The 25,774-nt window shown below is 40.2% G+C and overlaps 1 protein-coding gene across 2 annotated transcripts in view; it reads right to left on the bottom strand.

Moving 5' to 3' along the window:
* Positions 1 to 25,774, bottom strand: part of SND1 (staphylococcal nuclease and tudor domain containing 1) — a 420,776-nt gene that overhangs the window by 374,108 nt on the left and 20,894 nt on the right. For both annotated transcript variants that reach the window (XM_035698273.2, XM_049093379.1), the window contains exons 2-7: positions 15,469 to 15,618; positions 9,171 to 9,291; positions 5,272 to 5,350; positions 2,328 to 2,488; positions 1,538 to 1,629; positions 767 to 925 (exon numbers count right to left, since the gene is read on the bottom strand). In XM_035698273.2, coding sequence (XP_035554166.2) covers positions 767 to 925; positions 1,538 to 1,629; positions 2,328 to 2,488; positions 5,272 to 5,350; positions 9,171 to 9,291; positions 15,469 to 15,618 — 762 coding nt within the window. The remainder of the gene's footprint in view (positions 1 to 766; positions 926 to 1,537; positions 1,630 to 2,327; positions 2,489 to 5,271; positions 5,351 to 9,170; positions 9,292 to 15,468; positions 15,619 to 25,774) is intronic.

A 25,774-nucleotide genomic window follows, 5' to 3' on the forward strand; every position in this document is an offset into this window, starting at 1 on the left:
ACCAAAGCCTATGTCTGAGTAGAATTGACAGGCACAACTAGAAGAACATAAAGAACCTATTTCCTGCTCAAAGGCAGAGTTAGGAGGTAACTAGATAAGGTTTGGAGTACACAAAGTAATTTTTCCATAAAAAGGTTTCATCATCGGAATTCCATCAATACTTTTTTTTTTAAGATTTATTTATTTGAGAGAGAGCACGTGGGCAGAGGGAGGGGCAGAGGTAGAGGAGAGAGTTCCAAGCAGACTTCCCACTGAATGGGGAGCCCAACAAGGGGCTCAACCTCATGATGCCTGAGATAATGACATGAACCAAAGCCAAGAATCAGACACCTAGCTGACTGAGCCACCTGGGCACACTGGGTTCCACCAATACCTTAAACCTAAAGAGCTACCCCCTAGACCTACATACAAACTTCAGCAATCTTATTCTATACACTTCAGTGCCCCCTGCTCATCTGTGGGGCAGCCCCTCACATCACCTACTCTCAACCTCAAAGACCAACACCTGAAGAAATAGGAGTTTCTCTTCCCCTGACATACTTAAAAACTGAGGTTCATTTTCTAAAAGTAAGTTGGATACATCTGTCCAATTCTATCAGCTAACTGGTATCACCCTAGAAAATGGCTCAAAAATCAGAGGATAATCCTGCCAAGATATTTAAATGCTTTTTAAATACAGAGAGAGAGAAGAGAAGCAAACCACAACCCATCAAACACCAAATGTACTCCTAACCCCACACAGCCCAGTCTGCATGTGCACACTCACTGGATGAAGGATGGTACCCAAAATGTTCTGGTTGTGGCAGCTCTCCAGAATGATCTGAACATCTCTCTGAAGCAGTCGAGACTCGGTGAAAAATTTGGCTTCTGCAGCAAAAGGCTCTGGTGTTTCACTGCCATCTGCTTCCCGTCGAAAAGTTGGGCACTGAAGCAAAAGGAAAGTAGGTGGGTATGCAGCCTCAATGTGAGTGCCAGGTACTCTCACACCACACCAAACCATCTAAAACCACAAACATAAAGCTAAGCTAGCAAAGGTCTCAAATCAGGCTTTCTAATCCCTTTTTAAAACATATTGGTAAAAGTGACTAGAAATAGTATCTTATTAGACTTCTTGGGAAGGCAACTAAAACACCTGTCACTATCATGGGGAAATTTTAAATTACATTTAAGAATGCCCCCTTGCCAAGAGTCACCAGTGTCTGTAAAAATCTCTATAATTTCCTTAAATCAAAATGGCTATTTTTCATTGAGACAAGCCATTCTCAGCGAACTTCAGAGCTTCTCGTCTCTCCTTTGTCTCAACAACCTCTCCACACAGCTCCAAACAAACACTGAGTACTTCAAAAAATAATTTTATTTGATCTCTTAAGAATAGTCCCTCGGCAAAATTTACAGTGTAAAGTACTATAGTCAATGTTAATAGCCCATACTAGGAAGAATCAGTAAATCCAGAATCCCAGAGTAGAGGAATATAACTGTCACTGAATGCTTCCACAAACCCTATATATCCACCCCATAGCCCAGTATATGGTCTGACCTTGATCCCTGACAGCATGACCGTAACCAGGTAGTAATCTGGGAGGAGCAGGGCCCTGACCACACTGCCGTCCCGCACATGCTCGATGATAGCTGTGTGACAGAATAAACAGCTTAAGTCATTAGCAAAAGTTGTGCCAGGGATAAACAATGTCCAATCAACTGCATTTAACACAGTTCCTCTCCCCAAATTCCCCCTGAGAAGTGCACTAGAAGATCATGAATATCCACATAACAGACTCTTCTACAAGCTATTCCTGGGAAGACAGATTAGATTGATTTCTAGGTCTTCAACTTTCTGGGATCTAATGGCTCATACCAAAGCTTTGTTATCGGTAAGCTAGGCTGCTCATCTGAGTTACCAGGTGCCCAGCAAAAAATAAGTAATAATACAGATTTGGTAATAATTTTACTCAGTCTGTAATTAACAAGGACTCAAAACTGGGCCAAGAACTACAGTGTGTATGAGTGTGTAAAAATGTGTCTATATGTATACAGAATACAGTTTCAGGGATGTCACTGAAGCAGCAGCTTTTAGAAAACAGGAAGATCTCAATGTGGAAAATTTCCAGTGATCTACTACCCTACACCAGCAAAGGACTAACCTCTGTCAAATATATCTGTTGTAACCTCAACGAACTGGATCCAAGTTACCTTCCAAAATACCATGGTGCTGCTGCACTCTTAACAATTTCCTTTGGATACCAAGTAAAATAGTTTTTAAAAAAACTCAAAAAACTTGAGAATAGGAATCACTCTGCATCATGTCTGTCTTTTCCCACCAGCCTCACCATTGACAGGCTTCTGATGATGTGAGTCCACAAAGTGCCTTGGGTTCTCAATGGTGTACTTGAGGTCCCGGATAGTATGTGAACCATTCCCCTCACTCCACATTCCTTTCTTAGCTGCCTTCGCTTGTTCCTCACATTCCGAGAGCCGGTTCTGCTCAGGACTGGGACATGGAAAAAGAAACACACGTGGTGAATTCACAACAGGGGGGGAAAAATTCAGGCTCTTCTTTGAACTCTGGATTTCTTCAGCATCTGCTCCCCTTGAAGAGACCAAAGCATTTGTTTCAGATCTATGGCTGCAGACCCAAGCCTATATAACCAAAAAAATTATCATGAGTGCAATTTCCCAATTCCAGACTTGTTGCCTCAAACAACAGATTTGCTCATAAGAGCATTTAATGAGAAGATGCAAAGAACACACATCTCAGTACTGCCACCATCAGTGATTACAAGAGAACAAGTTGGTGGCTCAGTGGGAAGCCTCTGGAGGGAGAGGAGTACAGCTTCATTTAACTATGTTAGACTCAGGAACTGGAATCCAGGAAGAGCTCAGCAGGACACAGAGCAAGGAAAGTGACTAAGAACCACCCTTACTCCCTATTGTCTACAGAACAGGGCTGGGGAATGCAGAGCAGATACTGTTATAGAGGTCATCCCACAAAAAACAACAACAACAACAAAAAAAAAAAAATAGAGGTAATCCCAAAACTACTTACACATTCAGTAAGACCAGCTAATAAGCAAAAGCAGTTTGAAAAGCTTCCATTATGAAAATGGAAGACTCTTCCTTCATGAAGCAGGAAACCAAATATAGATATCAGCTAGGAAACCAGAAGATAGACCAAAAAACAAAACCAGAAATGGCTCCTCTCTCTCTCACACCACACACACACTACATACTACACACTACACACACACACACCCCTGAGCTAAAGTGAACAGTGAACTCCAAGGCCTTTCCACAATCTCAATACCCAGTTCCATCAATAGCTATATGCATAAATTGAATCTCTCACCTTGAGCAGTAGGGATATCTGAACAGGATCCCTGACCTATAATTTCTTAAACCAGAAGTCTTCAGAACTGTTTTTTCCCCATTACCCCTCAGAAAAGTCAGTCAACTTCTTGGGAATCCCATACTGCAATCAGAATTCAATTAAAAAAAAATGTAGCTTAAGAGATAGAAGCAGACATAGAAACTGAAAAAAGGAAAATTTAAGTTGAGACAGCTTTGGAGAAAAAAAAAGACTGGGACTCCAGAGGGAAATTTCTTTGTTGAGATGGTATAATAGAGCTACGAGCTTTTATTTATTTTTTTTAAAGATTTATTTATTTATTTATTCATGATAGACATAGAGAGAGAGAGGGGCAAAGACACAGGAGGAGGGAGAAGCAGGCTCCATGCCCAGAGCCCGACGTGGGACTTGATCCCGGGACTCCAGGATCACGCCCTGGGACAAAGGGAGGTGCCAAACTGCTGAGCCACCCAGGGATCCCGAGCTACAAGCTTTTAAAAAACTTTCATTCTGGTTGCAAACTGGATTCCCCAAAAATACTGCAATGATAATCATGCCAATGATTTTAAGATACAACTTCAGCTTCCAAAAACACCATCTAAGACAAATGTCTTTATTCAATTAAATTCTCACATGTCCACCCCCCAATTATAGGCTCCAAAAAATGTCTCTTTGCAGCTAGAAGGGACCCAAAGAAGTATATGGTGAATGAGTTGGCCTCAAAGTCTATGAAGACAGAAGAATGCAAAAAGTGCCTCTGCTCATCCCCATCACTGGTACAGTTCATGCAAATATTTACCTAGAGCCTTTTGTACACCAACAACAGTCATATAATACAGCAAGGACTTAATGATTTAAACAGCATCTTTAGCCTCCAAATTACTGATGTAACACATCACTTTTCAGAGACTAAAGTGTTAATTAAAGCCAGCTGCAATCCATCCTACTGTGATCCAACACTAGTGAACTTGAACATGATACATGTGCTATAAAGCTTACATAACGAACACTCATTCCCATTACGTTCACACTGCCGTTAGCTAAATGTACTTTTACCTACTACTTAAACATTTACAGATTTGCAGACCAAAACAGACCTAAAAGGCTTTGGAGAAAAAGAAAAGTTTCCCTGACTTTAAAACAGGACCACTGAGGGATGCTTGGGTGGCTCAGTGGTTGAGCATCTGCCTTCAGCTCAGGGAGTAGTCCCAGAGTCCCGGGATCAAGTCCCACATTCAGGCTCCTTGCATGGAGCCTGCTTCTCCTCCCACTGTCCATGCCTCTGCCTCTCTCTGTGTCTCTCATGAATAAAAAAATAAAATCTTTAAAAAAAAAAAAAAAGTACCACTCAGCCCTTTTTTGGTTTTCCTAGATTCTAAGCAGATTTTGTAGAATTCAACACAACTTAATTTCCCTTGCACTTATTTCTTGCATGTGATATATCATGTATCTATCTGTTTATTGGTTTCTTGTCTGTCTCCCCATTAAAATGTTAGCAGAAGCTGTTTGCTTGTTCACTGCTGTATTTAGTGCCCAGAACATAGCCTGGCACATAGTAAGTGCTCAATAAATCTTTTGGGATGGATGGATAAATACTTTGGAACTAAATATCTATGGCTGTTGGCTCTTATGAATATAAAGAATAGAGGTGCCCTGTCTTAAAGCCTGTTTTTAAAGGATTTATACACGTCAGATGCCACTAATGAATCTTGAGTGACCTCCTGGCTCAGAACAATCCACACTGGGACAGGTATATCCTAAAAGGCAGGAGAGCACCAGAAGTTACCCACTATATGCCAAGGAATGGTAAAGAAAATATAGCAAAGCCACAATAGAGCTGACTACCCATCCTCCCTTGGGCAACCCCAACTCTCTCATGGTGGAGGGGAAGGAAGTTTGAGGGGGTCAGAAGAGTAATAAATACTTACTTATTAGCTCTCATGCCTTCTCTCCGGGTGGCCAACCCCTCTGCAACCAGAGATTCTGCAATGTTTTCCCCATTGGTATCTGAAGAGGAAAAAGGGAATTAAATACAAAATTCAAATCTGTCTCCAATAGCAGCAGAGCTTGAATAGAACCACTTTCACCCTTAGCTCTTCAAGAATGATGTTGCCAGGGAATTGGACAAGGCTGCAATATAGTGTTGGGTTTTTCAGAAAACCTCTTGTCCGAAAATGTTTAGTCTTGAAGACCCAAGGTCTATAAATCTTCTTCTTTAAGACTTTGTTTCTAATTTTCTTGTGCATCTCCCAGGTCAAAGGCAATCTTGGGAACTACGGAGACTGAAAGAAAGCAAGACACACAGCAGCCCAAGAGAGTATAAAGAACACTGACCTAAAGAGCAGAGGCCTGGAGCGGAATACAAATTCCACCACTTAATAGCTTAGACAAGGTCTTTCGGTATCTTAATTCATTCACCTATTAAATGGGAAGTGTGCCTGCCACATGAGTTCTTGCAAAAATTAAACCACCATGTCTGTAAATCTAGCACGGTGCCCAGCACACAGCAGAAATTAAAAACAAACAAACAAACAAAAATAGTACCCACACCTGTACAATCAAACAGATTCATTTAGGATTGTCTATCACATTTTACACAGACAGTCCAATTCCTCTCAGGATGCCCTATCCTCTGCTCCAAGAGGACACCAAGACAAACTACACCGTAGTCAAAGACTTTCTCCTGCTCTCAGAGACACAGGGGCAGAGGTAGTGTCTAGATTTCTAATCTATCATATAGCAGCAGGCAAGAAATATGAAGTTAAACTTAAAACCCAACCTGATTAGGTTCTACTTGAGCACTTGAAACATTAATTGCATTTCCATGCTACTGAAAAAGCTTTCAGATTCTGTATGCTCTTAAATCTCCTCTTGTCAGACAAAGCAATAAAGGAAGACATCTGTAAAGGAACTGTGGCATAAAAATCTTTAATATGGCAGAGAACAAGATCCTAGATAAACTGAAACAGAGGAATCTAGCTAATAGGTAATGTCAGCAAAGAATAAAATTCTCTAAGATTTATATTTAATACAGTATATATTGACTTCTGTAAGCAGTAACAATATACGCATCACCCTCAAGCCCAGCTTAAATGCCTTGCCATTAGCATTGCCCAAATTGCTACAGAAGCAAATTATAAGCTTCTTTACCTACCAAGGAAAGTTAAGTTGAATATTTATACAATGAATTCTCAGGTTCATAATGGATCACAAGGACCTTTCCACTGAGGTTACTGTTGAGGCCAGACACAGACACACACAGCTATCTAACATTAGCAAATATTACACTGGTTGTTTCAAAGCAACAGGAACCTCAAAGAGTAAAAAGTCAAAAAGAAGGGTTTAACAAATAAATGAAAAGTTGAGCAGTAAGGTGCCAAGAGGTCAGAGAGTAGAAACAACGAAGCCCAGGTACAAACAAGATGGGTAGGTCTTAAAACTAGCCAATCAAATGCATGCCAAATAGCTTTCAGTGTCTTGGCATAGGGCACTCTGAAATGGCCACTGGCTGGCCCACTTCTAGAAAGTGAGTTCTCATTACTCCTTCTAAAGGGAGAAAAATATATTTCCCTGGGCTGAACTCCAGCAACAAAATGTGGTGGACAGAATACTGAAATGGGGAATTTGTAGGCCAAGGATCTTATTCTTGCTTAGTACTTATCAAATTACAAAATTGATTAAGTCACAAATGGGATGGTATTCTGAGCAAGAGAATGACTATTTTCTCCAGAAGTCAGAAGATTAATTTTTTTTTTTTAAGTTCTAGGTCAACCACAAATTCTCAAATTCTACCATTCTTCCCCATCAGAAAAAGAAGTGAGTAGCCATGAAATAGGATAAACATATAGAGACTGATTATCTAAGCCACTGTACCCTTTCATTAGAATTGGTATGGAGATTACCTTAAAAGAGCTAGTGAAAATATTAAACTTTAAGTCATTTAAACCTTTAAAACTAAAAAATGTAGATAATTCCAAACATTCTTTTAGTATATATTTATTGAGCACTTTCTATATACCAGGTTTCAGTACATATTCTTTCAGTATATATTTATTGATCACTTGCTATATACTTGGTTTTATCCTAAACACTAGTCCATTATCATGCTACATTATATTCAGTTTATAATTTGGGTCAATTTAAAAAATGAACTTTCTAAAAACAAAGAATTTTAAATGTCAACTTCCCTTAAATATTTAGACCATTTTATTTGAAGACTAAGTTTACCTAAAAGAACTCTTGGGGCACCTGGGTGGCTCAGTTGGTTGGGCATCTGTCTGCCTTTGACTTGGGTCACAATGCCCGGGTCCTGATATCCAGCCCCAAGTCACTTAGCAGGGAACCTGCTTCTTCCTCTCCCTCTGCTTTCCCCACCCCCAGACCGCCCCCTCTTGTGCTTACTCTCTCTCTCATAAATGGATAAAATCTTTAAAAAAAAAGAACTCTCAGAGGTGGTCTTTATAGAGGTAACTGTGCCTGACATTTTGTGTCAGTTTCAGTGAAGTCTCTGGCAGGGTAACAGAAGACTGACCAGCTGTTATGGAATTGCAATTTTTTAAAGTGATAAAATCCTTGAGCAACTGCATTTTGAAGATCACACACTTCTAGTCTTCCTAACCAGCAGCCATCTAACAACAATGCTTAAGTGTTTTGTTTTATTTCCTACCAAATTATTTGAATTTTGGGTAATAGGCAAATTTGTTTCTCTTTCTGAAAAGATTGTATGTATTTCTATAATTTCCCATTCAATCAAAAAGCAGATGGTCATCTGTCTGGAAGGCTAAAAAGAGTGTTCGTCTACTGGGTAAATCAAACAAGATATCTCGGGGTCGTCCCTAACTCACTTTCCTAAGACCTCTACAGTTAAAATCAGAATCTTAAGAGGATGTTGTTAGCTGCTTGCTTACATGCAGGTATTTACTGACTATCCAAGTCAAAAGATTATCTAAAGCAGCTCAGTTGAAAGGTTATTTTATCAGAGTCGGAATTTAATCAAAGATTTTTTTTAAAATACATCCCAAAATGGCTGCTTTATGGAGGACACCCTACCAATCCTTTCAATGTTCTATTTCTGTTCAAACTCCATTCCACAATCTTATTTTCCTCTCCCTCTACCAAATCCAAAACAATCAGAACACCTAAGACCCCATGAGCCATCTGGCCCAACTGAACAATAGGCATATGTGCATGTACACATAGAATTACTGAGTACATAGTCTGTGCCTATAGCCAAGTACTTTACATATACTATTTATTTCAACTCTCTCAATAGCTTACAAATGAAAAGACTAGGACTCACAAAAGCTAAGAGTTAAATAAGGATACATGGCAACAGAAGCCAGAATTTCAACCCACCTCTACACAACTCCAAAGCCTGTGTTCTTTCTATTCCATTGCAAAACATGTAGTTTGCAAAAACCCACAAGCCCTAAACAACTTTTCCTTTCCTAAAAAGCCCCAGGAGAAGTAAAGCCACAAGACAGATAAAGGAAATAGCAGATGCCATAGGAATTCAGTTAGCACTAGGACCTAGAAGCACAGAGCCACTGAGTTCCACAGGGTGATGATCCAAATACAAGAATGCTATGGGTGTACTACGCACACATAAACCAGGCCAGGAAAACAGGCACAGGAGTAAACAAGGACAGGAATCAGGGGCCTATGCACCATCAGCTCCGGTACTCAAAGGACTTCCTATTACCCTATTACAACTGTCCTAGAACTACCTCCACCAGAACTCACAATGGCCTTCCATCAGATAAAATCTGATCTTTGGAGAAACTTTAGACTCAGAGAGAAGTCAGTCCTTTTCTCCTTGCTAACTCACCTTTTCCAAGGTAGATCATGCCATACTCTCGCCCCTGGGGAGTCTTGTTTTCTATCGTGAAACAGACTTCCTTCCCAATCAGCTTCTTCCGAAGGAACTCTCGGGCAGGAAATGCCCAGGCCTGAAAGACAAAACAGATGCGTCACGTGAGAACTGTCTAGTTCCGACCACAATCAGCATTCAAAGAACTTCATTCCTTTAATACCCTGGCCCTACGCTAAGCCCTGAGAGGAATATAAAAATGAAATGCACACAACACAGATTGCATTCTTAGGAGGCTCATAAAAAACAAAGGATCTCACAGTTGGTTTAACTAGCACAGGCCCTAAAAACAGGTCTCATAGTTGCTCAGATACTGGCTGTAGTACTTTCTCCTCCATCACTTCCTATTCAGACTATAGTTTACTTCATGAATTATAATTACCAATAATTTTATAGCACTTGCCATAAGCCAGCCACTATTCTAAATGCCTTAAATTTATCAATCCACTCCTGAATGGGAAGTCCAGTCTCCAGGAACTCACCTGGTCAAAGGAAAAACATTAGTAACTACCACCTCCATTTGTTTGCCTCTTTCCAGGTTACAAAATGCTTTCACTGATTAGTAAACTGGCCTGAAACCAGTTCAAGGCACCATCAGAGCAAAGGCAAGGTTCTAGTGCTCTTATTTCAGAGTCTCCTGCTCATGGAAGAGCCTTGTTTCTATCATTTCCCTCACCCTTTTTTTTTTTTTTTTTTAAAGAACTGGAGAATTGAGAAGGGCAAGAACTATTCTCCCCAAAACATCCTTTCCTGCTCTAGTCTGAAGCTGTACCAGTGCTACCCAAGTCCCAGAATCTTAGGAAGACACCAGTAACAGGCCCTGGTAAGAAGTCATCCTGAGAATAGTTCTCCCCTCTCATCCACTTAAGGCCCTGACACAAGGGGTGAACCACATATTCACAAATGCAAAGGAATCTCCATGTGATCTCCAGATGCCCACCCCATCACTTTTAGGATAGTACAAGGGAGAGGTCTCCTCTGAAGCCATCCTGTCAGTCAGCGGCCGCCTGTACTGGAACTTGTAATTCAGATGCAGCTCAGTGCCCCCAAGTTCCCTCAGAACAGAAATGAAGGAGGAGGAGGTAAGAGTTCAAGGAATATAGGATATATAGGAGTTCCTGCGCAGAAAACATCCAAAGTATGAAAGGGAAGCATGTATATGATATGCATACATTGTCTATTACAATCACCCGGAGCCACAGAGCTCGGGCTACACATAAGTAAAGGCAAACAGTACATCACTGGTCTAGAAAGGAAGCCTCTACTAATCTTTTCAGACCATTAAGATTATTCCATGGGGTTATCCAACAAGCTTTTCTAAAAGGAAGACCTCTAACTTCTCAGAAAGCAGAAGCCAATCAAAAGATGGCAGTCCACCAACCCGCTGGGCTGGTATTCACAAAACTAGTACTGTTATATAACAGTAGTTATAGTTGGTAACGCTTCTAGGAAGAACTGATCCTGTGTACGTTTTCTGAAAGAAACAAAAACAAGCTTATCCTCACTCATCTAATGCTCTTTCCTCAAAGCACCCAAGAGCAAAAGAGCAAAGTCACTCAATGGTCATAGAAAGTTCACCATATTTTTGTGTCCCATTTCCACCCTCCTGCTCCACTCCCTAAAAATGCCACCAAAAAAAGTCTTGTAATTGAAAAATAAGCCCAATTATCAACCACATCACAAAGACCATACTGAACAAACTAACACAGCCTCTTCCATTTTTATTACCTTAGTAATCCACTTAACTCTGAAAACATCCTCAGCTACAGATCTAAGGTTAGGATCCAGTTCTGAGTACCACGCTAATACCTAAAATTCAGTAACACACTGTTTTCCTAAATACTTGGAAAAGCTCTGACAAAACAAGTACTCCTAAAGGACTTTGGTAAAAATTCATTTATCAAGGGTCAGTTCACAAGGAACTATTTAGTACCTAGCACCTATGGGGAAACCTGCAATTTCTACCAACTACACAGAAATACTAAAAGCAAAGGGAAAAAAAAAAAAAAGAAATACTAAAAGCTTTTAAGACTTGCTGAAGGAGCACCCTTCTCTTAGGACCTCATACCTCATATTTTACAGCTGGTAAGTCACTGGGCAATAAGAGAAAGCCACACTGGAGTTCTTACGAAAGGACAGATACATGCCTAATCCTGTTAGAAAAAATAATTTCTATAACCTTGCTTTTTTTTAAACCAGCCTTCTCCAATTGTGTTCCATCCAGGTTGGGCAAATTCACAAACTGCACAAGATTTTAGCTATGAAGACAGGCAACTAAGAGACCTACAGAAGCAAATGACCACACATCACTCCTCACAAGGGCAAGAGAGCACTCCAGGACAAATCTTTGTGCAACCAGCAGACAGCTTATCTGCTGGGGAAGGCTATCCCAACACAGTCTCCCAGAACAACTCTAGGAATTAAGTATAAGGAAAGATGTCCAAAGCATTTATCAAATAAGATCCAGAATGGCTTCGTAGGGAGGATAGCTGTGATCTGGTTCATGATGTCCCAAAGCTCAATTTAAGAAGCAAATGGCTGTTAAGTAGCCAAGTCTCAAAATTACTTCTTCCCTTTAGAATGCTCAACAGCAGGCAATGGAGCAGCTGGCACTCTGCACCAACTCAAGCAAGGTCTAAGGTCTACTACAATGAAATAAGGTTTTTTAATTCCAATCTTTTTTTGAACTAGGTAGACTCCTACACTACTAAACAGTGTATGTAAATCCTTAAAGCTAGCTACTTTTGTCCATGGCTCAGGGCTCAATACTTCCTGTCCCATCTTCTAATCACCTCACTCACTGTACTCCATATGTATGGAACCAGTTCCTCTCTGCCCCACCACCCTAATTCTCAAAAGCTTCACTAATCATAAACTGTAACACTCATTTCTGTATTTCTCATGAAACCAACATACAGCTTCACACATAATAGGAACTCAGTAAATCTGTGGGAAATAAATGTGTAATTCCCACAGTGCCCATCAGTGCAGTATCTAAGCTGCCTAGAGTAGCTAGGCAACACTGGGGATTAGGCTGGAACAGGCAGTGACGGCTGGGGACATAGAGTGGAGTTGCTTTTACTGCCACAGAACTTAAGAGAGATCTGAGCTTCTGTGAAAGAAAGTATCATGAGTGAAGGCAGAGAATAATCAACCAAATGATATGCAGGACAGTGATAAAATGAGAAGCAAATGAGGAATACCATCCTTGACTCTATCCGTTAAAAAAAGGGAAGGAAGAAGGAAGAAGGCAGAAGGCAGAAGGCAGGAAGGCAGGAAGGAAGGAAAAGAAATGAAAGAAAACATGCTCCAAGACAAAGGAAAGCCAGAAAGAAAGGGTAAGGCCACATTCCACAATCTACTGATCCCCAGAAAGGAGATGCTCAGGTTTTTTACCCTCATTATTCACATTTATTCACTGTATATCTGTTTCATGTCAGGCACTGCCTAAGCGCAAGAATAGAGACAAGAGATAAGGTCCCACCCGCTCAAAGAGCTTACAATGCAGTAGAGAAAGACCTAAACATGGAATGAATGTGGGAAAAATACTGCTAGGGAATAAATGAAATTTTGTTTCAAAAAGATCTGGGAGCATATGGAGAAAGGATTAGAGGGGAAGAGAATGAAGGCAGAAGGTCCATAATTTCAACATTCCTAGCACATCATCAGAGTGGAACAAAGAACAGTAGGAGGAATAATGAAGTTTTAAGGATAGAGAGGAGGTATCTTAAAGGAGGCAGACTCTCTAGGTCTTAATAAAGGTCTGGATGTCACAGGGGAAGGGTAGAGCAGAGAAATCAGGTTTCTGATTTGGGTTATCAGTTGGCATCACCGGTCACTTGAGCCAAAGCAGTTTCAAAAGTGTGGTACGGGGAGAAAACCAGATCACAGCACGGAAAAGAGAGACTGGATTATCAGGGCAGAGAAGTAGTGAGTGTGGCTAAGCAAGGGTGAAATCTGTAGCTATCAAATACTTCATGTCTCCAGGCCTCTGAAGTTACCAGAAGAAACATAGTGAGATGGAGTTGCTCTGGAAGAGAGAGAAAAAACAACAACAACAACAACAACAACAATGGCACACTGTACAAACACATGGAACTATAATGAGGGCTAGGATCAGATCACGTAGTATTCTCTCAGCTAGGGTAGTTCCTGTATGACTTTACTGTACTGTTACATAGGATACAGTTAAAATATTTCAGAACAAGTTCCAACTGGCTTTGTGTTTCTCTGCCCTAGATTTCCATCCATGAATCAGGAAATTAAAACCTAGCCCCCACTTCTTTCTTAGAGGCTACATTGCTTCTTTCTTCTGGGGCAATGAACTTGATCAGCCCTAGCCAGCCAGGGTCGACTCTTCTCTCACAAGCACTCAAGCTGTTCTACAACACACAACTGAAACGAAAAGAACTATTACAAATGTTGGTCAAGAAAAGCACTCAGCATCCAAAATCTGGAAAATACTGCAAGAGAGTTAATCTTTATAGCCTGGTCTAACAGTACTAGGAGTATTTAGAGTAACAGAAATTACCAAACAGCAGTAGAGATTAAAGGTAACATTTATCAAGTACTTTATAGACATGTGCTAATAAGCACTTCACATGATCATTTCATCCTCACTAAACAACCCCAGTGTCTACATTATCACTATTCCCAACACTTGTGGTCACTGATGGAGGACCAATGAAAAATAATTTCTTTGGCCTACTTTGTCATCATCCCATGGATTGCTGCTGACATAATTATGGGAGACTTTTCTCCATTTTCTGGAATATTGCTTCATTATTATAATTCAAACAAAATGCCCCTTCATTATAGATTTTTTAAAACTACAGTTTTCCTTAAATAGAACATCCCCATGAGCTGTGTTTCCTTCTTCACTTCCATGTCAGGTAATAGCAGAGGAAAGTGGAGGTACCAAACTTGCCCAATATATCATCAAGTTGGGGAAAGGACAAATAATTAGAATCCAGAAATTTCACTTTTTTTTTCCTTAAAGATTCTATTTCTTTATTCATGAGAGACACACAGAGAGAGAGAGGCAGAGACACAGGCAGAGGGAGAAGCAGGCTCCACGCAGGGAGCCCGACCCGGGACTCAATCCCAGGTCCCCAGCCAGGATCACACCCCGGACCAAAGGTGGCACTAAACTGCTGGGCCACCAGGGCTGCCCCAGAAATTTCACTTTTGATGACAGCCAAAAGCACTACTTGCAAAGAGACAAGAACTGGGTTTCAAACTAGGAGAGCCAAGAAGACTAAACCATGCCAAATTTGGACTCACAGTTGTTGCTAGGAGAGTTCAAGGCAGACCAGTAAGACAACAAGGTGGACAGGCTTTAGAGGCAGGGGAATAACAGCACAATGGAGGGGATGCTGGGACACAAGGTCAGAAGTCTCTCAAAGTACCATAACACAATGGTTCTTGACTACTAGGCCACAAGGTGCCTTGAGAAACCAATTAAAAACTCCCTCCCTTGGGGCGCCTGGGTGGCTCAGTTGGGTATGTGTCTGCCTATGGCTCAGGTCATGATCCCAGCTCCCCCCACCCCCGCATCAGACTCTCTGCTCAATAGGGAGCCTGCCTCTCCCTCTCCCTGCCACTCTGCCTATTTGTGCTCTCTTTCAAAAATCTTTAAAAAAAACAAAAACCTCCCTCCATTAACAATACATGTTTACACAAATCCTTGCAAACAATTTCAGGGGGTTCACAGATGCCTTTAGGAGTGCATGGATCCAAATTGAGAATCTGTAATAAAGCACAGGCATGCAGTATGTGACTACTTATGAAAGGAAGAGTCCCTATTTGGACAAGTGATAAATCTCTCTGGAAGGAGACACAAGATACTAACAATATCAGATGTTTCACTCTCTATCCTTCTGAATTTTGAACACGAAGAATTAAAACATAAATTAATAAATAAAAGAACTCTGCCATAATCAATGGCAACCTCAAATGACTGAGACGAAATAGTTCAACCTATGCCAAGAGAAGGAGTGAAAACATGGACAAACCTGAAAAGGCTCCTAGCTTATGGGAAAGGGTAGAAGAAAAAAGCCTGAGGCTGGAATTACTGCTAATGGTGGCAAATGTGTAAACGTACAAAAGTAATGTTGGGTTATGTCCAGAGTCATCATTCCTGACACAAAAATGCTTAAAGTATACACAGAAAGAAAGAGTACAAACTTGCATCAAACTAGGAGACTCGGCTATAACCTGGGTCCACAGCTTCAGGGAAGCCTCTGGAAGCACCTACCTCATCAGGGGTATCCTTTGCATCAGGTTGTGTTGCAGCCGCCCGGCGGGCAAGATTTCCGGCTCGAATGTTGCTAAGGTTGATCTGCCTCTCCGGAGGAGGCCCACCACGAGGCTGCCCTCTGACAATGATGGCACAGCCTGAGAGGACCTACGGAGGGGGAGAAAAAGAAAATTAGTTGTCTGAGGTAAGATCACTATAATATAAGTTGTTCACTTACTGTATCCCCAAAATCTCAAACAGTACTTGGCCCCTTGGAGGCATTCATATATTCATGGAGTGACTAAATGAATGGATTGTTTTTAATTGCATAAGAGAAATACCTACAGAAACATTGAGCCAGCTTCTGAAATGACAGACCCAGAAACAGAAGTAGGAATTAAGCAAACAATGGAAAAGTCATAAAATAAATAGACTGTTTGGGATAAAGAGGCATGTGAGACATGGAGATGAATGACCTTTGTAATTTCATCCCAGCAAGCACCACTACCCATGTTCTTTTCAATTATTAAGAAGTTAATGTCTTCCCATCCACACATCCCATTTTAGGATGGAAGCAAGCGATGGAAGGCCTTAGAAAAAAGGGAAACTGAAGGAAGAAGCCCCTACAATCCATCGGCAAGGAGCTGAGTATGCCTAATGCTACACTTCCGTTGCAGACAGCACTCAGTCTAGACTAAGGGAGACATACAAAGTGATCTAGAAAATCCATGCTCTCCAGGAATAAAACAGAAAAATCAAAGAGGCATCTTACAGCTCCCAAGAACAGTAACACTTTTTTATCTTTCTAATCAAAGGCACCACCAGGCATAGAACCCCCTTGCAAAAGAGCTCTGAAGCTCATTGGAATTTAACTTAAAATATTTGCAGGGGAGAAGAAGGGAGGATTTCAAGTGGGAGAAGAGAAGAAAAGCCATACAGAAAAAAAAAAAAAAAAGACAAACGTCACCCAAGCTATTCAAGTTGTCTTTGCTCAGCAAGGCACAATTTAATGAACAGATGGGCTCGAGCACTGGCTTCACTAGCTCTGAAAGACTCCCAATCTCACACTTCAAAACAAATAGCTGCTGAAAAATTAGTGGATAGAAGGTTGGAGAGTTCTGCCAATATAGAGCTCTATGGTAGACAATACCATGGAGTTCTCTGTAAAAGAAGGATGCTTGGAAAGGAAGGAACCCCTGTATATAGTTGCTTAACTGATATTTCTCCCTCATCTCTTTAATTAATGCTTTAAATTGTGAAATATTAATATAAACACAGAAGCACATTTAAACACACACATACACATTAAAAAATAAGCATACAACTGAGTAAACAGCACCCAAGTAAAGGACTAGGAACACTGCTGGAACCTAGGCTCCCCTTTGTGCCCCAGTTTACTTATAGCCCCTTTCCCTGTCACCATTATGAAAACCCTTCCCTTGCTTTCCTGTACAGTTTTACCATCTATGTATACATCTCTACACAACATGGTTTCATTTTTCCTATTTCTGAACTTTATATAAATCAAGTCTACTGTGTGTGCCCTTTTGTCACTTGCTTCATCTGCCTTTTGTTTTTCTTGGCGAAACTCACCCATGCTAATGTAAAACGTGTTTATTCACTTTCACGGCTGTATATTTCATTGTATGAACAATTTATTCATCCATTCTACTACCTTTTTGCAGAAGCTGTTCAACAAACATACTTATTCCAATTTAAAAAAAAAACAAAAAACAGTGCTCTGATTAATGTCTCAGTATCCTCAATACCTTAAGCACACAAACCTTGGTCTAAATGGCTCTCCTCTGGCTACACCAGGACAACATATAATAAAAGACGGTCTTTCTTATCTAGTTACAAGTCATGCTCTTCATTTACATCCTTTCTGATCAAGTGTTACCAGCAATTAAACTCTATAGCTTCCAACCAGCCTTTGTAACCACCTCTCCTGAGAACCCATGCCCTAGGCCATCATCCCTAGGAATGGACATTCTAAAAAGACAAGCTCTCCAAGTGAAGCCAGGGAAGAATAGGTATACTAGAGCACAGGATGCCTGGTGCTCCCAAAATGAGAAGCGCCAAAGGAAGTAAAGGAAAACAGCTTGGATGGGATTCGTTTATAGTCAAGTCTTCACAAGCAGCAGAAGCAAGAATAGCACATTGTAGAATACCTGTGCTTGAAATCATTCACACACAATTTCTGAATGGGGCTGAGGAGAGCCAAGCTACATACAGCATATAAACCAGAACATCTGTCCCCAGTGCCTGCTCTTCAGTTGTAGTCAACCTTTCACTGAAAGTAATAAGGCACTCTCAGGAGACCCAGTACTTTTCAGTGAGCCCAGCTGGAAAAGCTAAGGTCCATTTAGAAGAAAACCCATCTTAGCTAATCAAGGTAAACACAGATGAGTGAGCACTGATCTAGGCTATAAAAAAAAAAAAAAAAAAAAAAATTCTTATTTCTCAAGTCTGACCCAAAAAAACAACAAAAACAAATAAATAAAAAAAACACTGAGAAGCTCAAGAACAGAACTGATGAGAAGAATCTCCTTTGTCCCTAAATATCAGAGGTGCTACCTCCAACGCTTCTATCTAGTAAACGAGATCCCTGGGGGGGCAATGGGTCTATAAATATTACCCTGGCCCCAAAGAGGGCTGTGGCAAGCAACTTGTGTACAGGAATTTTGCAAATTTTCCTATCTCCTCCTCAATCCCTGAATGCTATTCTAAAGACTACTGTCAGAGTATCTTTGCACTATTGTGCCAAATATGCCATTCAGACAAGAGTCAATGCTTGGATTAATTTAATCAGAGAGAGAGGACTTTAACTTAACAGGTTGTTTGACCCCTTTTATACTACTGAGTATATAAATTCAAGTAGCAGGCATCAATACAACCTCCTAAGCGACAAGAATAGATACTCATCATGGCAGGCATTGCCATTCCTATTCCCCCAGGAGGAAAGGACACATGTACGTCTTTCCAGTGAAACTTGCTCCCCCTCATCTAGCCATAGCCATGGTGGAGAAGCAGGAAAAGACTGTGTCTGCAGACCATTAAGAAGAGCCCTATTTTGGGACGCCTGAGTTGCTTAGCAGTTAAAGCATCTGCCTTTGGCTCAGGGCATGATCCCAGGGTCCTGGGATCGAGTCCCAGCATCAGGCTCCCTGCATGGAGCCTGCTTCTCCTTCTGCCTCTCTATCTCTCTGTGTCTCTCCTGAATAAATAAAATCTTAAAAAAAAAAAGAGAGAGACCTAGCTGTAAGAGAAGAACTAGTTTCCTTCCTATTATTTACAGGAAAGGAAATAGCATAAAGAAGGTGTAGTGTAGGGACGCCTGGGTGGCTCAGCAGTTGAGTGTCTGCCTCCAGCTCAGGAGGTGATCAAGGAGTTCCGGGATCAAGTCCCACATCAGGCTTCCTGAACTGAGCCTGCTTCTCCTCCCTATGCCTATGTCTCTGCCTCTCTCTGTATCTCTCATGAAAAAGTAAATAAAATCTTGGAAAAAAAAAAAAAACAGGTGTAGTGTGTTGAGCTATCTCCATTTCACTTTCTAAGGTTTGTTAAACTCCTTCCACCTGTCTTATTTCCCAATAGTCTTTACTAAAGTTCCTCCTCAATTTAAAAAAAAAAAAAATTTTTTTTTTTTTTAAGAAGGAATGGGGGCAGAGGGGGGCAGAGTGAGGGAGAGAGAGAATCCCAAGCAGGTTCCACACCCAGCATGGAGCCCAATGCAGGGCTTGATCTCACAACCCTGAGATCATGACCTGAGCTGAAATCAAGAGTTGGACATTTAACCAACTGAGTCCCCCAGGTGCCCCCCTCAATAAAAATATTTTAATGGCCTTCTCTTATCCAAGGTTCCTCACCAAATAAACCCAAGGAGAAATAGCTTCTGGTGAAAAAAAAAAAAAATACTTAAAGGGTGTTTAAAAACGAAAAAGACCAAATTATATATTTGATATTTATATATCAAATTTAACTTGTATCTCCTATAGCACACCAAAATAAATCATTTTTCCTCCCTGAAAGACCTGACATCTAAGCTGGTAATTGTTATTGTATTCGCTGACTGATTCATTTATTACATCAATGCAAATTTGAATGCCTACTATGTGCCAGGTATTGTTCTAGGCAAGTGACATATTCAGGGAATAACACAGATAAAAATACCTACTCTTAAAGAGCTGACATTCTAGTAAGAGGAGACAAACAATAAACATAACAAGTAAATAAAATATATTGTTTATTCAGAATTTAAAGTCAGAAGAAAAATGTGAAGATTGAGAGGAAACTGTCACAGACAATTGTTCTGCCAAAGCTGTACTGATTCATGTTGCAAACTTTCATAGATGCAGTAATTATCCTCAATTGCTAATTTATAGAGCATAGAAAGCAAATCCTATGTAAACTGCTTTACCCAATTATATTAATAAAATGACATACTCTAGAAAAACAATCTTAGCCCTACCTGATACAGCAGGTTTGTGAAAACAGCTGTCACAATGAATCAGTTTGACTGAGGTTATGGATTAGACATTTCTCAGCTCTGCCAATAAAGGTTGCAAAGGGACTGGTTTGATTCAGAAGACCTGGCTTCAGGGCACAAGTTGGATGGTGACAAAGGCTGAAACAAACCAGCTAAGTAGGAAAATAGGGACTCAACTATTCAAACCCACTTACAGGCTTACGGGGAGATTTACCTACAAGAAACATTTTATGGGCAGCCACTAAAATGTTGCCCAGCAACAGAATACCACATTAAACCTTTACTAGATCCTGATAGATGATTTGGTGCATGTAACTCTTAAACCTCCAGACCACAGATAGAAAACTTATACAAAACTCTAACCATGCTATATACTTAGGGCAAAGAAACTGACAGTATAGAAATCCATTTAGGTAGGGGGCATCTGGGTGGCACAGCTGGTTAAGTATCCAACTCTTGGTTTCAGCTCAGGTCATGATCTTGGGAGTCATGAGACTGAGCCCCACATCAGTCTCTACACTCAGCAAGGAGCCTGCTTGGGCTCCTCTCTCCCTCTCCTGTACCTCCCCACAACATATTCACTCTCATGGCAGTCTCTCTTTTTCTCTCTTTCAAATAAATAAATAAATCTTTAGGGGAAAAAAAGAAATCCATTTAGTATGACAATAAAACCAGTATTCTTTTCACAGTACCAAGAGTAAAAATTATCTTGGCCTGAGAATTGAATCTTATTACTTGAGAACATCGGATTAAGGTCTGCAAGGACAACCAGCTTAACAGATAAGTCTGTTAAGATTCAAGAGAAATATCTTAGCAACACCCACCAATATAAAGACCTATTATAAAGAAAAAGGGCACCCACCTGAACACTAATAGATTACCAAAAAGGCCTAAAATAAACCCATATGTTTATGGCCAAATGATTTTCAAAAAGGATGCCAAGATAATGCAGTTGGGAAAGAATCTTCAACAAAAATGGGCCAAGAAAACAGTATCTGTGTGCAAAAGAATGAAATTGGACCTCTACCTCACATCTCATACAAAACTTAGCTCAGAAAATAGCCAATTTAAATAAAGAGTTAAACTACAAAACCTTTAGAAAAAAAATATATATGATAAATCTTCATGACCTTGGATTAGGCAATAGTTTCTAAGATATGATGCCATCTTGCAAAGCACAAGCAACTAAAGACAAGATAAACTGGGCATTAAAATTTAAAACCAGTGACTCAATGGACACTATTAAAGAAGTGAAAACACAATATTCACAAAACATATCTGACAAAAGTCTAGTATCTAGAAAAAGGAACTACTGTAACTCAATTTTTAAAAAATGCAATTAAGGGGGATCCCTGGGTGGCTCAGTGGTTTGGCACCTGCCTTTGGCCCAGGGTGCAATCCTGGAGTCCTGGGATTGAGTCCCATGTCGGGCTCCCAGCATGGAGCCTGCTTCTCCCTCCTCCTGTGTCTCTGCCTCTCTCTCTCTCTCTCTCCCTCTCTCATAAGTAAGTAAGTAAATAAATAAATAAATATTTAGAAATAAATAAATAAATCTTTAGAAATAAATAAATAAATAAAGCAATTAAAAATGGGGAAAAGATTTTAATACTTACCCAAAGAAGATATATAAATGATCAATAAGTACATGAAAAAATATCAACATCATTAGTCATGGGAAAATGCAAACCAAAGCCACAATGACATACCACTTCACAGCCACTAGGATAGCTATAATCAAGACAGACACCAACAATTGTTCATAAGGATGTGGAGAAATCAGAACCTACCTACATTGTTGGTTGATAATCACCAACCTAGATCGTTGATGATGCAGTCATTCTGGAAAACAGTCTGGGAGTCCCTCAAAATTAAACAAAGCATTATCATTGACCTAGCAATTCCACTCCTAAGTATATACCCAAGAGAATATGACCACACAAAAGCTTGTATACAAATGTTATTCCAACATTGTCCATAAGAGCCAAAAAGAGTGGAAACAACCCAAATGTCCTTCAAGTGATGAATGGATAAATAAAATGTGGTATATCCATAAAATGGATTATTATTCAGAAATAAGAAATGAAGTACCGATACTATAACATGCATGAACCTTGAAAACATTACAATAAGTAAAACAAGCAGGCAGAAAAAGCCACATATTTCTGATTTCATTTAAATAAAATGTCTAGAACAGGCAAATCCATGGACAGAAAGGATTAGTGGGTTCCCAAGGGCTGGAGAGAGGGAAGCTAATGGGTATAGGGTTTATCTTTTCAGTACTGATGAAAATGTTCTAGAATTTGACAGCAGAGAACATTATGTAAATACAGTAAAAGCCACTGAATTGTATACTTTAAAAGGGTGAATTTTATGGTATGTGAATTTATTTCAAAAAAAAATTTTAACACCCAACATGGAAGTACAAAAACATGAGGACATTAAGATGTATGCTTCACTACAGAGCATTTCCATACCTAGCAGGAAGATCAGATGCTTAGCTGACCAACACTAACAAAAATACGTTAAAAAGACAGTTGATTCAGAACCCAAAGTGAGGTATGGTGACTCACCAAAGAATGACGGGCTACGGTATACTTTCAAGTCCACTACAAATAACAAGGTAGAAAAGTCACAGGAAGAAAGCAGAAGTTCAATGAAATCTACAAAACTCTATAAGTGAAGAAAAGAATATAAGCTTTTTCTGAGAAACACTACAGCAAAGAGAATGAACTCCTTTCCCTCTGTGGCACAGAAAGAAGAACCAGGAAAGTCACTGGGCTGAAAGAGCCACAGTGCCATCTGGAAGCCTGCAACTGCCACAACCATAGCTGCACACACAGGGACTGCATGTCAGAATGACAAGGCAGGCCAGGAACTCTTCCCTCGACAAGGCATTTTCTCTATCTAAAAATACCATCAGGGGATGGGGAAGGAGCTGCTGTGGATCAGATAGGAAAACCTTTATTAGATACACTTTCATGAAGCAAAAAACTTCTATTAAAAAAAAAAACAAATTAAAGAGTAACTGAAGAGAAACTAAACTGGGGGAAATTTCAGGAAGTGTATCAAAAAAAGCTTCTTGGCAGCCACAGCTGTTGCCTCCACAAGAATCATCATCACTTGAAAATTAAAAAGTCATTGAGACAAAGAGCAAGCAATCCCAAAAGAACATAAGCTGTGTGGTCTCGGAGGTCTTTCCCAGAATACCCGCCAACAAGCCAACTCTTTCTGGCAAGAGCAGAAGGAAACCTAAATTAGAGGCCCAGCATTCAAACACACTGAACTGGAAGCCCATGGCCTCATGACAAGCCATTTCACTTGCTCTGGGCACACCAGTACATTTAGCAGAGATGAGCGTTAAGTAAGTGGCTGCTCCCCAGAATAGCTATACCACAAACTGGCCCTCAGTCTGAAAATTGGGGAGTTCACATCTCAGAGGGACTAGAACAATCATCTACAGATAAGAAGCAGCTTAAGAGAACATCTAATCTGGGCCATTTTAGAGATGAAAAATCTGCAAGCAAAACAGGCAAAATGACTTTTGTGGACAGTAAAGTATGGATGGCCGAGCAAGGACTAGAACATGAAGTCCCCGAATCCTGATGTTCCACTACGCCACCACACGTTAGAAAAAAGTATCTGGGGAGCTGACATCTATTAAAGAAGTATCTTAAGTTACCTACGGATTAAATCTAAGGTTACCTACTAATTAAATCTTTTCCCCCAATTACAATCTCCATTTATATGTGTCAGCAGAGCAAGTGTCAAAGACTAAGTCACTAAGCAAGTAAAGCTTCCATGAGCCAGTTGCTCAAAATCAAACCAACATTTGTTAAATACCACCATACGCAAGGCAAGCAGAGACTTAAGACTCCAATATTACAAAAGAACACCCAAAAAGGAAACACAAAGGAAGAAAACTCCAGGATGATAAAACAGAATTGGCAAACTACACCCAGCTGGCCAAATCCATGCTACCGCCTGCTTTTTGTACAACCCATGAGCTAAAAATGGCTTTTACATTTTTAAATGGTTGGGGGGATGGGGTGGGAATCGAAAGGGTATTATGTAACATATGAAAAGAGTATGAAATTCAAATTTCAGCATCCATAAATAAAGTTTTATTGGAATACGGCCAAGATCATTTGTCTATGGCTGCTTTCACATTGGAAGCAGAGTTGAACAGCTTCAACAGAGACCGTATGGCCTACAAAGCCTAAAATATTTACTACCTGGCCCTTTACAAAGTCAGTTTGCCAACCTCTGATATATTATGACAAGGAAGTGAGATGAAAACTAGTCTTATGGTAGTCTAAGTAGCAAGTGCACAACAAAAATAAATTCTGGACTATCACTTCAAGTTATACAAACTGCTCCTTTTTGTAATCAGAGAAGGGACAGAGGTATGTGGCAATAAAAATTTAGTTTTCGAATCAAATCAGTATCAGTGGTGATCTTTGAAAGTTAACTGCCTCTATTTACCTCAGTTTCCCCACTTATAAATATTCATAAAATATATAATACCCACAAGAATTGTTATGAAATCTAAGTAAGAATAAAAGCATTTAGCATAGAAGCTGGCCAAAAGACCTAATAAATAACAGCCAATATTGTTTAAGAAATGGCTCAGGGGTGTCTGGGTGGCTCAGTGAACTAAGCATCCTACTCTTGATTTTGACTCAGATCATGATGTCAGGGTTGTGAGATTATGCTCCATATCAGACCGCACTCAGCGGGGAGTCTGCTTGGAATTCTCTCTCCCTCTGCCCCTACACACTCTTCACTTTGTAAAATAAATAATTAAATCTTTAAAGAGAGAGCAAGAAATGGCTCAAAGTGTGGTCTCAAGTAAAGATTGTAAGAGTATGTACAATAGAAAAAGGTAGGGCAGCCTGGGTGGCTCAGTGGTTTAGCACTGCTTTCAGCCCGGTGAGTGATCCTGGAGACCCAGGATTGAGTCCCACGTTGGGCTCCCTGCATGAAGCCTGCTTCTCCCTCTGCCTGTGTCTGTGCCCCTCTCTCTGTGTCTCTCATGAATAAATAAATAAAATCTTCTAAAAAGAAAAAATAGAAAAAGGTGGACATTTCCTCCAGGGGTATAGAAGTAATTATCAAAATCATGGAAAATTCACCAACAACTGAATTCAATCAGAAAGGATTAAATAATCCATAATTTTTTGAATTATTAAAACCCAAAATTCTCCTATTTATCAGCTAAGATACCCTCAGTCTAGGAAAGTAGATTTAAGTGCTTATGTCAGAATCTTTGTCCTCAGAGATAAAGGTAAATTAGTATCATAATGTACATCTGCACTGAACTTTATCCCTAACCAAGTGTGGTGGCACTCATAGCCTCAGAGGATGAACTCTGAAATCAGTCTTGAGTCTGAAAACTAACTTAAAAATCATTCCTAGCACTGTGATATTCCCTCACGTATAAATGAGGTCAATACTACTATTCTCTGAGTTGTTAGGATGACTAAGTGAGAGGCCTCAGTCCCTGACACTAACAGGTACTCAATAAAAGTTATATAGGTCCATTGGTCTCTCTTCCCTTCCCTCCCTAACCTCCACCCCCTTCATCCTCACAACAATGCTCGGAAGAAGCTGAGCAGGCACTGTTATCCACATCTTACAATGGAGGAAACTGTGGCACAGTCATGATGGCAGCAGAGCCAGAACCCAGGTTTTCCCAGTACATTTTCAGTAAACCCCAAATGCTAAATATATGAGAACTGTGAGTCCAAAAATTGGTTGGCTGGGGTTGGCAGTAGGCAAAGTAGGTGAATAGAGTCAAAAAGGTACAAACTTCTAATTAAAAATACATAAGCAAAA

The sequence above is a fragment of the Canis lupus genome, chromosome 14, assembly GCF_003254725.2.
Source record: "Canis lupus dingo isolate Sandy chromosome 14, ASM325472v2, whole genome shotgun sequence".
Lineage (NCBI taxonomy): Eukaryota > Metazoa > Chordata > Mammalia > Carnivora > Canidae > Canis > Canis lupus.